This window comes from Protomyctophum bolini (genome assembly GCF_963924005.1).
Source record: "Protomyctophum bolini genome assembly, chromosome: 22".
NCBI lineage: Eukaryota > Metazoa > Chordata > Actinopteri > Myctophiformes > Myctophidae > Protomyctophum > Protomyctophum bolini.
Window position 1 is genome coordinate 33,244,137 of NC_137883.1, and position 14,659 is coordinate 33,258,795.

Here is a 14,659-nt window from a genome sequence, read left to right on the forward strand (position 1 = left end):
CCCCAGTATCTCTGTCAGAGCGACTATGACTGTGTGTGGAACGGAGCATCAACTTCCACTGACTAATGCCAGATGTCGCCTCCTATGGGCGCAACAACAAAGACAGCGACAACATTGGACTGAGTTGAGATTACAAGGAAAGACTGCATGTCTTCCTGCTGCGGACCATTCTGTCTCTCACTCTGTGTTCAAAAATGTTGCCATTGATGAGTGCATTGTTGTTTTTACTTTGAAAGCGAGATTACAGGTTCTACCTTCTAAACTTAATCTCTCCATCTGGTTTCCAGGCAATCATGCTCCTCACTGTATCCATCATGGCCATGAACAAATAGCTGAAACCATGTCCCACATCTTAAATGGTTGCCATGTTTACAGGGGCCTTTACATGTAGGCATGACAGAATAGTGGATTTGATATCGAAAGACATCTCTTCCATTTTCAGGTCCTCCATTATGCTTTATAAGCATTCTACTGTGAAGCCGAGGATGTTTAACCTGTGTAATGATGATTCTGTGTTCTCTAACATTTCAGCTAACACCCCTGATGTCATTGTTGTAAATGAAAACCATAGAGAGGTGTTCATTCTCGAGGTTGGCTGTACCTTTGACTATAGCCTGGAAGAAGCCTTTCTAACCAAAGTGCTGAAGTATCAGCAGCTAATGCAGACCATCTCACAGCTAGGCTACAGATGTAAACTTTTAGTTTTTATCTTTGGCAGCCTAGGGCATGTGCATAAGTTGGTTGTGAGGGGCTTACAAATGGCCGGCCTTTCCAAAAGGAGAGCCAAGCAGTTAGCGAGGTATTGCTCAGTTTCAGCCATTATAGGAAGCCGCTCAATTTGTTTCCTTTATCCATGATTTATGTCTGCTGCCCTGTGTCCGACATGTCAGCTGTACTGTATGTAACGATGCTTTGCCGTCCATGCACGTTGTAACTGGCTGCTCTCCCACTGTCAAACTGCACTGGCAGTGTTTATGTCCTTTGTACAGTAACAAGGTATTCCTGTACTTCTCATTATGTGGACATAAATAAACATTTCAAATGTGTGTGTGTGTGTGTGTGTGTGTGTGTGTGTGAGTGCGAGTGTGAAAAAGCCCTTTGAATTGAATTGAATTGATAGAGCGAGAGAGAGGGTTTTGTTTAATGAATTACTCTGGATTTGTTTTTACGTCCTGATACCCCGTCCAGGACAGGCAATGAATACCGGTATTCACATTGACAGATGTTCAAATGACATAGGCATAACATGACCATATATATTTGCACAGATATGCATGGTGACATACTCTCAGGGTCAGCCCACCTTTAATGAGACTGCACTTTATCTGCAAGCGTTTTTAAATCTGGTTCATATTTAGTGATTGCCAGTCTGAGGGTGTCATTAAGATGTGAGTCAGCACACGACACAATCAGGGGATACTTCTCTGCTCACAAGAGACCAAAATTCCTTCTCTTTAGCTCTGACCTGCAGGTGACAGTCACTTACTAATCCAATAATCTCCATTTAAATATCTGAAGTTAATGCAAACACATCCTGCATTTTATCGGACAGCAGTTCAATGACAGTAGGCTCAGTAAAGAGGAAAGGGTTTGATACAAAAGCAGCTACTTGACTCACATGTTGTACTTCAACAAGTTTTCATATTTCATATTTATCATATTTTTTGCTCTATGTGTGCGTGTGTACAGAATTCAAACTGTAGCATTGATTATTGTCACGGACAGAAGTAATTCTTTCCCTTTGCATATGCCCTGGAGTGCACTCGCCTATTAGTTTGCATTGCAGACTGGTATATTCAGAACGTGCCCTTAATTAAAAACCAAATGCAGCTGTGTATGTGGCTCTCAGCGTGCGGTGACTATTGACTGGCTGAAGTCTGTTTGAACTGCGCTGTGTCAGAGAAGTAACAGATAGAAGCCGCAAACGTTACCCCCAAACGATACCCCCCCTCACCTCTGTGCTGGAAATATAACGTCTGGGTTTCCGAGGCTACATCCATGCTGACGCAATGACTGTCCTGTTTCTGGCTAAGCTTTACGCGCAGGGCACATGAACCTCTCCGTCTCGTCAGTGCTGGTTGTTGTTTATTTGCATGGCTCAGAAAATGAGTAACAAACTAAAATGAGAACGTTATCGAGTTGTTGGAGGAGGAGGAGGAGGAGAATAATAATGTTATATTTCTTATTGTGTTCTCGGGCCGCTGTGCTGCGCTGCTGCTGCGCTGTGTGCCAACCACATCATCATCTTTTCATTTTGACATGATTCACATGAAATAATAATCCTGCACCGCGTGTAGCGTTTGGTTTCATTAACGCGATCGTGACAAAATAGCCTACAGCTGCTGCTGCCAAAGATACCAAAGATTGGACAGTGCTACGCAACATGGAAGTAACACTGACTCGAAGCCGTTTATAGTCAGTCAGTGAAGTCAACTTTTCACCGCCGTTAGGTCCCTTGTCATCCGTCCGCCCCCCCACCCACAATCAAAAGAAGCGTTTTCAAAGAGACGAGTAGGATATAAAGGCAGCCTGAAAGGCAAGCATTTGCATTCCAATGGGTCTGACACTTCGGGATCGACTTGAAAGGTTCCCGCGAGCTACCTGTAGCTCGCGAACTCCTGGTTGGTTACCCCTGTTTTTGACCAATGCTTTTACATTGTGTTATTGTGTTAACAGCGGGGGAGGCGGGGGCGGCCCCCGAAGAACGCCACGTCCAGCCAGGACACCACGCCTGCCACGCCCAAAGGGAAGCGGGGGCGCAAGAAGGCGGCTCCGCCCCCCGAGGAGGAGGAGGAGGAGGGAGGAGAGGAGGAAGCGGCAGAGGGTCGTCCGGCCCGGACTCCACGGAGACAACCGCCAAGGTAACTTTTTCCATCTACTCACTCACACACTCATTCAGTTGTTCATTGAAATGTAGGGTTAAAGCTCTAGACTAGAGTTTCCCTTGTTTAATCTGTATTCTGACATGATCTTTTTCTGATTAATAAAGAGACGGAGAGACTCCTGTCAATGATTACTATCAGAAAAGGACGTCGGGAACCCATTTTGGGGTTTTTACCATTTTCAAAACGGGAACCCATTTTTTGGTTGTTGTTGCTATATACATATATTAGCAACATAATTGTTTTGTAATTTTTCAATAAATAAAACTTTGGAAAACGTAGGTCAGGATTTAGAAGGTGTTTTTAGAATCTAAATGGGGTAACACTTAGGGCCGATTCATACTCCTATTTTACCGCTGTTTCGGCGCTGTAGTGCCGAAATGATTTCGGCTCGTCAGAAACTTTCAGTAGCACCGAAGAGCCGAGTTTAGGACGGTACCCCCCCCCCCCCCCCCCCCCGAACCTCAAATGACATCACATTGGCCGACTTTTATTCGGCTCTAAAATAGGAGTATGAATCGGCCCTTAGCCTACCTTTAATGCATTTGTACACTCAGTGTTACAGACCTGTAACTAACAGACCTTGTTGTCATTTACCCCGTTTTTTGTAAATCAGCTCAGAGTCGGCAGAGTCGACGCCCCAGAAGAGGAGAGGACGTCCGCCCAAATCAGCACAAACGCCTCCCGCCAAGAAACCCACGTAAGACTCCATCTGATTCTTGTCTTGTCATAAGGCTTTGCTCTGGATTTGGAACCATAAAAACCTCAGCCTAAAATGCAACCTTTGGATACATCAGTCATGCTCTTGCACACTGTCTGACAGCTTGAAAGACCTCCACACCAGTAGGTACGATTGGACCCGTGCAGACTTTGTTGGCGGGCCATGGTTTTGCGAATGATATTAATCCATTTAGGCCTGACGTCGAAATTTTAAAAATGTATTTTTTTTCCCTGAAAAACCTCATGTTTCTGTATCGGTGGTTCTCAATATTTCATGTCAAGAACCCCAAAAATTATATGTAATATGCCTGCCGACCCCCCATCAGAAAATATGTTCCTCCAGAAGCAAAGATCTGAGTTAAAATCAGAAACTCTGTTATATATTCAAAGATTTGAGGCACATTTTCACGATTTTTCTAAAATCGCAGATCTACAAGCGAGTGGCGCGCTACGAGCTTGTAGATCTGCGATATAACATAATGCTAGTCGAACACCACAAAAGGGTTCCTGCCCCAAAAGGGGTAAAAGCCAGTAAGAATTAGTCGAGTGTTACAGAAGCATCCCCTCCACCTAGCTGTCGGAGGATACAGTGCACCCTGCCTGCTTGAGTGACAGAATCTTTGTGCCATGCGTGTGTGTGTGTGTGTATACCCCGTGCACTTACAGGTGTGTGTGTGTGCGTGTGTGCACGTGTGTGTGCGTTGCGCTGCCGTGTGTGCGTGTCTGTGTGACTCCCTTGGGAGTTATGAGTCCTTATCCGTTTCCCAGAGACTGACAGTTCTCTGACAGAGCGAGTGGTGACCGAGGTCACCGGGCCCGTCGACAGCTACGACAGGGTGGGCAAACTTTGACGATGGGAGCAGCGCGCCTCTATATTTCCACATTTTTCTCTCCGGAGGACCACGTTGCATATTATACCGTCATAGCAAAAATAGACACCCAATACACACACACACACAATATGACTGCAATACGCACCGCAGTGCGACACATTCTGAGCTTGTAGATCAGCTCTTTTTTTGCTATATTTCAATTGAAGTCCTGCATTATGTTCCCTGGAATTAGGGTCCCTGGAACAACATATTTTCAGATGGGGGTCGATGGCCAAGTACATATGATTTTTGGGGTCCTTGACATGAAAATGTTTGAGCACCACTGACATAGAAACATAGGGTCTTTCAAGAAAACTTTCAGGATTTAAAAGACATTTTATAGAATCATCCTCGGGTCTAAATGCTACATGACCTCGCTCAACCATGTGACGCAGAGAGGGAGAGAGAGAGAGTCCTCCAGGTGTCGGCCGTCCCAGGGGACCTCGGGGGGGCAGAGAGAGACGGAGATGTCAAGGATCTGCTCCAAACCCCCGAACTCTCTCCGATCAGATGCCACCGTCCTTCCTTCCACTCCTCACCTGCTCAGCCCCAGGAGGAGGAGCGGAGGAGACAGAAATCACAACCCTTTGACATCCATCTGTCCTCCAGGGGATGGGAGTAGATGTCACCGCGTGCTCACGTGCTCGGCACAGAGCGAGGGGAGGGGGAGGGGGGGTTGGTGGAAGACGGTGAAGTGCTTCATGTTTTGCTGCAGGGCGGCGAGAATGGAAGCCGATAAGAATGCTGTTTTGCTGCTTTGCTTAAGGTTCCTTATTCCCCCGTAGTGGTGGTGGGGGGGAAGGCCTATTAGTCAGTGGTGTAAAGTAGGGATGTCCCGATACCTCAATTTCTGTGTTAGCCGATACCCAATACCGATACCAGTGTTGTGATCTCATGTTGTGTTTATAGATATCTAGCTATATATCTGGTGTTGTGTTCATAGCAGACTCCTCACTCAAATGTGCACTTTGCAGTTTGGGGCAACTCCAAAGCAAACTCCACATGTCCCAGCATTGTATTTACCTGCCATAGTGTCAACCCCTTACACCCCTGTGTCGGATCGCTGGTTAGACTGGCATTTTCACAGATACCGATATGACCCGATATGACAAATACGGGCCGATCCGACACCGATACAGTATTGGGACATCTCTAGTGTAAAGTAACTAAGTACATTTACTTAACACAAAGCCCGCTAGAACCGTATAGATCACGTAGATAAGCTTTAGCCTGGCGGCCCGCCGATCACGTAGCCTATACTGTACGTGATAAAGGTCTTTATATTATTTAATCCATGTTTTGATCGGATCGAGTCGAGTGTGTAAATACATTTTAATGCCAATACTTTTGTACTTTGAATGCAGAACTTTTACTTGTAACAGTAATTCTATATTGCATTATTGATATATAATACTATACTATACTATACTTATATATACTTAATAATAACATTTGTATACTTTTTCCACCACTGGTTAATTTTTTGTAAGCTCAGAAGCTTAACTGTGGCAGGTGGTTATACGTATACCGTTGGGAGAATTCACAAACTAAGGCGTGCACTTTGTGTTTGTGCACTCGCTCTCTGCAACACCTCCAGTCTTTCTCAGGAGGAGACGGACGGATAACACGGAAATCTGTCTTTTCTCTCATTGCGGGAACATTTTGGTAGCTCCTTTTTCTCATTCTGGTATGCAGATAGATGGATGTCTCTGGGGGACGTATCTAAATGTACGAATGGAAATGAGGCTGGTGTTTTTTGGCCTGCGAGTGAGGTGTGTGCGTGCGTGCGTGCACCTTGCGTGCACACGTGTGTGTGTGCATGTGTGCGTGTGTGTGTGAGAGTTGCTGACTGCCGGTTCTGTTTGTTGGGTCTCTGATTGCAGTCCTCCTCGTCCTCCCACATGAATAAATGTGCCCCGCCACGACCCGGAGATAACGGTTACCGCTGCAATCTGGTGTTAATAGAAACGTCCCCCTGTTCCTCTCCCATCTCATGTGGATCTGTCTTTTTCAATGATGTCAGTCTCCTCCTCGCCTCCTCCCTCCTCCTCCTCGCCTCCTCCTCCCTCCTCCTCCTCCTCGCCTCCTCCTCCCTCCTCCTCCTCGCCTCCTCCCTCCTCCTCCTCCCTCCTCCTCCTCGCCTCCTCCCTCCTCCTCGCCTTTTTTTCTTATTTCTTCTTTTTTTTCCAGCCACTGATCTCTGGTGTCTCTCTATCTCTCTCAATTCAATTCAATTCAATTCAATTCAATTCAATTCAATTAGCTTTATTGGCATGAATGTGATAGCTACAGTATTGCCAAAGCATAAAGTTCAACAAAAGAACCAAACAAAATAAAATAAATAAAAAATATAACAAGCAAATGGAACATTCATTTTCACAATACAATATGAAAATACTGTCATACCAGTCAAAATGTACAGTATTAAATGTGTCCGTGGTGTGTCGAGATGGTTTGTGTCAAGATAATAATTTCTAAGTGTCCCTCATTGTGTGACATGCAGTCACATACTGTGCAGCCAGATGTGCTGCAGGTCCCTCTGCCAGCAGAATGAGTTGTTTGTCACTGTCATGCAACTCTTTAAACTTTGGGATCAACAACTCAAATTTATTAAAATATGTGGTTCTTATATTATTATATTTATTACATTTAATTAGAAAGTGTGTCTCTCTCTCTTTCTCTCTCTCTCTCTCTCTCTCTCAGCGGTGAATTATTAATGAAAAGAACACTGTTTTGGGGATATATTTTTGGACAGAGTACAGTGAAAAGCCATGCCCCCTCGCCCCCCCCTCCTTCTGATATTCCAGACCCCATTATGCATGCATGCACCACCTGGGACTGTATATAGTCCCATTCCATGCACCTCTCTACCACAGTTCCTCACCTCGTTATGCTTGTTCTCAAATTAGCTTCTGTTGGCATGGCGGGCCCGGGCCCGGATTCTTCTCATCTGGTGCCGTGACAGATGGGTCTCGGTCCGAAAGCTCTTCTCTCTCTTCTCTACCTCAGCCTAATGATCCAGCTGCCTGGGGTGGTGTGTGTTTGAGGGTTGATCCAGCTGCCTGGGGTGGTGTGTGTTTGAGGGTGGTTTTTGTTTGAGGGAGTCCTGCTTTTAGCCCATTTAGACCTGAGGACGGTTCTACAAAAATGTCTTCTAAATCATTTCTGAAAAACCTCATGTTTTCGTTCTCAAACATTTTCATGTCAAGGACCCCCAAAATGATATGCCACCGACCCCTCATCTGAAAATATGTAGTTCCAGGGACCCCCCAGTAGCCAATATTTTAGTTCGCTAAATGTTCGCTCTGAAATATATATTCAAAGATTTGTGGCACATTATCACAATTTCTTCTAAAATATGAACTTGTAGATTTGCTATTTTTCAATAGCTAAAGTATAAACATCATTTTTTTAAACACCAAAAGGGGTTCCTGCCTGAAATGGGTTAAATCCAAACCTCCAGCAGAGAGTATCGCCTGGAGAAATTCAGGTAAGGTCTGTGCAAAAATGCATTTAAATTATGTAAATCCAGCTGGAGCCGGCTGGCCTCCACGATAGGCTGAGAGAGAAACTCTCCACCTAAAAAAAAGAAGAATATTCCTCGTCTTGGGGAAAGGTCTTGGAGGGCCTAATTAAATGATTTGACGACTGCCGTTGTCATCCTCTTCCCTTAGCATTCCTGACCTCGTTTTACTGGCCCAGTTTTATACAGCCGTGTACCTGCCCGTCTCGGTCAAGAGGTGCACGGAACACACATCCACAAATTGGATCCCAAAAATAACTTAAGAAAGGAGAGAGGAGGAGATCCGCACACCGTTTTTAAAAGATCCCCAAAATAATTTAGTGACAACAGAGCGTAAAACAATACAACGTTTGGGCCTCAGGGGCCTCTGTCAGACCGTCACGTATACTGAAAACCTACGTGTTTACATCACTGTCTTCCATGCAGTGCATCCACTGCTCAGTCACTTAATCATCCAGGATATTGAAAGGGAAACTCATCTTTTCAAAATCTGGTAGTTTTGGTTGACCTCATATTTCTGACCAGCAGGTCAGCCTATATTAATGTATTCATATCTTTGGCTGTCTGTCTGTCTGACTGACTGACTGACTGACTGACTGACTGACTGACTGACTGACTGACTGGCTGATTAATTACGTGTGAAAATGTCAAAATGTAGTACTTGTGGGGATAGATAAAAAAAGGGGAGTGCAAAAAAACGAATTGAATTTAAGCCGTGGTTTCTCCTGGTATTCTGCCATTTGTTTTTTTGTAGAATCAATGAATAATTATTTGGTCCTATCTTACTGTCACTCAGTCATTTGTTGTGGTAGAAGCTCAGACTACATTATCCCATTCTGGGTGGGAAGCGGGAACCCCCTTTTGGTGTTTTAAACTAAGCATTATGTTATATACTTTAGCTATTTTAAAATATCAGATCTACAAGCTCATAGCGCGCCACCGAGTGGCGCTCTACGAGCTTGTAGGTCTGCTATTTTTTTTTAAAGATTGTGAAAATGCGGCACAGATCTTTGAATATATATTCTTTCAGAGCGAAGGTTTTATTTTATTTTGACGTCGGGCCTAAACGGGTTATGCATGTTAACCCATTCTGACCTGAGATCAGATTCATACGAGGTTTCCACTAGGACACACACTGGTCTGATGAACCCATTCTGACCTGAGATCAGATTCTAAAAAATGTCAGTCGCTCTTCGATTTTTCAAAAATAGCAGACCTACAAGCTCGTATCGCGCCACTCGGTGGCGCGATACGAGCTTGTAGATCTGCTGTTTTTCAATAGGTAAAGCATAACATGATGCTAACACCAAAATGGGTGCCCGGTCAGAATGGGTTAAGTGGATGCTTTTCACAAAGATGAAACAACGGCGGAACAAAAGGATCATCGCTGCAGCGACACGGTGTAATTGACTCGGCCCAGATGGGCCAACTCTCTCCGCTCCCAATTTCTGCCGCCCTCAATTTCCTAGTGTTATCTCATATATGCATCTAAATGAAGATGTCTCAAGTGTTTTGCTTCAAACTGTCTCCGTCTGTCTTTATTTCTTTATTTTTTACAATATCGTATGCGTCTTTTTTTTTTTTTAATCACTGATATGGGAAACGCATGCGCATGTGTAGTGTGCCAAGTACAGTACTTGGCATATTGTGTGACCGACATGTGTAGACTTAACTGCCTTTGGCCTCCATGTCCACCCACACACACACTACTGTACGCACTTCTGACCAGCGGACTAGTCATTGTTTAGACATAATAATAATAATAATAATCTTTATTGTCCCGAAGGATATTTGTCTTCACAATCTGTTCAACAGTTCAACACCCACATCAAAAACAACACAGAGCACATAACACCAAGACAGTACAAAAAAAAAAAAAACATGAGGTCCCCACAAGCTGTGTACAGAACCATCCTATCGACCCAATACATGGGTCAAGGTTAGGTTTAGGTGTGCTGCCCCGTGGGAGGTTATAGGTTTAGGGTGAGGGTTTGAGATAGGTTGTAGTTGTAGGACTAATAATGACTGGTCTAACGACAACATGAGTACAGTACTGCAGCACCACTCAGTTCAGACGGGTCTGATCTTTTTCTTAACCGTACTTTTTCTCGACCCTTTGCCTATTTGGTTGTTTCATTTCATCCCTAATGCGGTTCTGCTGCTGCCAGGAGGAGGAGGAGGACTGTGTTTCCCTCTGGTGTAATCAGGGTCCGTCCTATACGGTGTACTGCAGAGGGCAGAGAGTTCATGGATAGCCTCGGCCCGGCCCGCTGAGACCGGTCTGATCCAGCTCGTATAGACGTAGTAGGGAACGAACGCTGCAATGGAATCAAATAGAAATAATACATCTTGTCTGCCATGCAGTCCTCAGAGAGAGGAGAGAGGTCAGCCCTGAGAGCCTGTCGCTACTAAAAAGCTATTTCTGTTTTAACCCTGTTATAGTTAGTCTTCTAAAACCCTGACAGTTTTCTGAAAGACCTCATGTTTCTGTGTCAGTGGTGGTCAGTGTTCAATATTTCATGTCAAGGACCCCCAGAATTATAGTGTATTTGGCCGCCGACCCCAATTTGAAAATATGTTTTCATGTCGAGGACATAGGCTGCTATTAACCCCCATCTGAAAATATGTTGTTCCATGCATGGCCGCGCTATGAGCATGTATAGATTTGCTATATTTTCAATAGCTAAAGTATAACATAATGCTTTAAAACACACATCCTTTACACCTGACACCCCTGTCAGGTGTAAAAGGAGCAACTTGGACACTCAGGCATGAAGGAAGCATGAGTTCAAGTCCGTTGCTCTCCCCTTGTCCCCCATATATGGGGACTAGGTTGGTCTCCCCTTGTCCCCCATATATGGGGACTAGGTTGGTCTCCCCTTGTCCCCCATATATGGGGACTAGGTTGGTCTCCCCTTGTCCCCCATATACGGGGACTAGGTTGGTCTCCCCTTGTCCCCCATATACGGGGACTAGGTTGGTCTCCCCTTGTCCCCCATATATGGGGACTAGGTTGGTCTCCCCTTGTCCCCCATATATGGGGACTAGGTTGGTCTCCCCTTGTCCCCCATATATGGGGACTAGGTTGGTGGAGGGCGTGTAGAGCCCAGGATCACATTAGATAATTGACACAGGGGTGAAAAATGGGTTACAAAATCGTGGGGAAAAAATATATATATTAAAAGAATAAAACACCAAAAGGGGTTCACCGTCCAGAATGGATTAACCCCCTTCAACCTGCCATCCCAATCTTTGACATAATAAGGCAGAAATGTTTGAAAATAGCAGATCTACAACTACTCCTCATCACTCACAACACACCACGCCTAGAATCGATGCACTGCGAGTTGTGTTGTTTACGACAAAGTGTAAACTGGGACTCAACGGGTTAAAGCTGCAGCGTTCGGAACTCATTACTACTCCTAAACTAATTAACCTGATTCTTTACCTGCTTAGTTAGGACTCATTACTCCTCCTAAACTAACCTATACCAGATTCTTTACCTGCTTTAACCCATTCTGAACGGGAACCCATTTTGGTGTTGGCATCATGTTATGCTTTAGCTATTGAAAAATAGCAGATCTACAAGCTCATAGCGCGCCACCGAGTGGCGCGCTACGAGCTTGTAGGTCTGCTATTTTTGAAAAATCGAAGAACGACTGTGACATTTTTAGAATCTGATCTCAGGTCAGAATGGGTTAATCAGACCAGTGTGTGTCCAGTGGAAACCTCGTATGAATCTGATCTCAGGTCAGAATGGGTTAAGGCTCTAAATGCAATTCCCAGTGACGATACAGTTTAGTTCTTATCAGTTAATATAGCTCCACTGGAAATATTTAGCCAGGTATACTTAACGTTTTACTCCAATAAATATGGATGGCTTAGAGCCTTGATACATTAGACAGACAGACAGACAGACAGACAGACAGACAGACAGACAGACATCAATGGTGGGAATTTAGGGTATGTGGGTGTGTGATAATTATGTGATTAAAAGTAAAATAAATAAATAAAATCAGTTTTATATAACTCCTTTTCCATCAGTAGCCTGCAATGTACTTTGCTAGATACACATCAATGCTAAATATAAATTAGCAAAACTACTAGTAAACACTATTGTTCTTCTTCATCATCTTTTCCTATTTGGATCTGTAGCCACTAGCACTGCCTGGTTTGTCCATCTGTACCTGCATCATAGATTGATTGCTCATGCCTGCCTGAGGCCTGTCACCATGTGCTTGTTTCTAGAATGTGGCAGATCTGTTTGTTTTCACACCAGAAACTTTGTTTATGATTAAATATAAACCAGAAGCCTCTCTGAGAGTAGCCTAAATGTTAGCCTCACAATGCCAAACGTCTATTGCAAAGTTTTTTGTAAAGAAATTAAGTCAGCAGTGCCTAGAGGAGCTAGCCTACTGTAGGCCTACAACAGTCCCTAGAGGAGCTAGCCTACTGTACAGTTGTATCCTGAGGACTTCAGCTTTACTGGGAAACTCCACAACAGCATCTGCCCTCGATTATGGATTACTGTGTTTGAAGACATCAAAGGTGAGAATTGTAGTTTTAGCTGAATGGATTTTCATTGATTGTGCCCTGGGCCCCATCACCATGCTGTCTGCTGCTATGCTATGGGGTGCTATCCTCCATTTTGTCTGCTGCTGTGCTATGGGGTGCTATCCTTGTTGTCTGCTGCTGTGCTATGGGGTGCTATCCTTGTTATCTGCATGCTGCTATGCTATGTGCTGTCTTGCAAATGTGTAATTTGGAAGTGTGTTGAAAGAAACTAGCTGTTTAACTCTCTGCTGTCTTCAATACTCAACACTACTACTTTCAATACTAGGCTTTCTGGGAGAGTGTACATGTTGTTTATATGGTTGTTGAGGAGCCTCCTATATGTCCATCTTTGAGGGTTTGTGTCAACACAAACATAGTGTAAACACAAACATTGTGTCAACACAAATATTATGTCAACACAAACATTTTTTTTTTTTTTTATCCTTCATTACCCAGGGTAGCAGGGGTAGCAGTCACAATGTTTGTGTAAACACAAACATTGTGACTGCTACTTTTCATACTTTTGACTCCTGTAAAGTAACAAGTAAATGGATCTATAGCTTTGCACCCCTCCCCAAACTGCTAATGTAATGTCCCATAATATCACAGCTAAAGCATAACATGGGTTAGACAAACCTCTCCACCAGTACTTTTCCTTATCATGATAAAACATTGTTTTAAAAAAAGAAATGCCATTAAAGGACATATTCTTCCAGTGCATTATGGAGGGCCGTGTTGACGGATTTGAAAGAGATTTTGAAGGTGTGTTTCCAAAAAATGAACCTGAATGATTTTCGGGTTCTGAACAGTGTTGTTTTTGGCAGCAAATTTTGATTTTAGTTTTAGTCATAGTCTTTTGAATAGTTTTCATTTAGTTTTAGTCACGTGGAATGTGTTGGTGTTTGTAGTTTTAGTCGACTAAATGTCATGAGATTTTAGTCGACTAAATCTACAGTTGATTTAGTCGACTAAAATGTATTTTGGTGGGCATTGATGCCGTCGTAAGGACTGTTTTTACACTTGCTGAAAATAGCCGATCTACAAGCTCACAACGCGTCGCAGCGCGACACGTTGTGCGCTTGTAGATCGGCTATTTTCAGCATGCAACCAAGTGTAAAATGACTTATACTGGATCTCTTGTCCACTTCTAGTCCCTTCCTAACATTTTAGTCTAGTTTTTATTTGTTGACGAAATTGTCAGTATATTTAGTCTTATAGTTTTAGTCATCATAGCACAGTTTTCATTTAGTTTCCATTTAGTTTTCTTCAGTGGAAAAAGGTAGTCGACGAACATTTTTCGCCTTAGTTTTAGTCGACGAAAACAACACTGGTTCTGAACAACTGTCGGTCCGTCTGAATTTAATTCCCACTTCCCACACAGGTTTGAAGTTGATTGGTCTGGACGTTGCCTGAGTCATCGCTGGGGAAAGTCAGACATACAAGACAGACAGACAGACAGACTGAATTTATATAGATGTCAAAGTTTCAAACTAAAACTAAAACTAGAAACAAATTCCCATTTACCATAGTTAACCCATTCTGAACGGGAACCCCTTTTGGTGCAGCATTATGTCATACTTTAGCTATTGATAAATAGCAGATCTACATGAACTTGTAGGTCTGCTATTTTTGAAAATGTGGCACAAACCTTTGAATATATATTCTTTCCGAGCGAACGTTTTTAACTCAAATCTTTGCTTCTGGGGAGGTCCCTGGAACTACATATTTTCAGATGGGGGTCGGCGGCCAATTACATATATTTTTGGGGGTCCTTGAGAATGTTTGAGAACGACATGAGGTTTTTCTGAAAACTGTCAGGATTTAGAAGACATTAATTTTGTAGAATCTTCGTCAGACGTCAGGTCTATATGGATTAAAAACAAAATTATATTATTTCGAGAGACGGCGAGATCCCTCAGTGGGATTATTTTCCTTAATTGGAACAGAACAAGGGGCAGATGGTCAATCCCGCTATATACTGTACCTGCACGTAATTCCCTTTCAGCCGACCGGGTCAACTCCGTGCTATAATAGCATTATTTCAAGCAGTGTTGTTTTTGGCAGCAAATTTAGATTTTAGTTTTAGTCATAGTCTTTTGAATAGTTTT

General features: G+C 43.5%; 2 protein-coding genes across 2 annotated transcripts in view; both read left to right on the forward strand.

The window, feature by feature from the left end:
• Window positions 1-4,453, forward strand: part of LOC308309782 (sister chromatid cohesion protein PDS5 homolog B-like) — a gene marked incomplete at its 3' end in the record, with an annotated part of 44,338 nt that extends 39,885 nt beyond the window's left edge. The window contains exons 32-35 of the mRNA XM_080755699.1: window positions 2,677-2,861; window positions 3,499-3,582; window positions 3,706-3,725; window positions 4,371-4,453. Coding sequence (XP_080611825.1) covers window positions 2,677-2,861; window positions 3,499-3,582; window positions 3,706-3,725; window positions 4,371-4,453 — 372 coding nt within the window. The remainder of the gene's footprint in view (window positions 1-2,676; window positions 2,862-3,498; window positions 3,583-3,705; window positions 3,726-4,370) is intronic.
• Window positions 1-14,659, forward strand: part of coq5 (coenzyme Q5, methyltransferase) — a 241,779-nt gene that overhangs the window by 118,053 nt on the left and 109,067 nt on the right. The window lies entirely within an intron of this gene.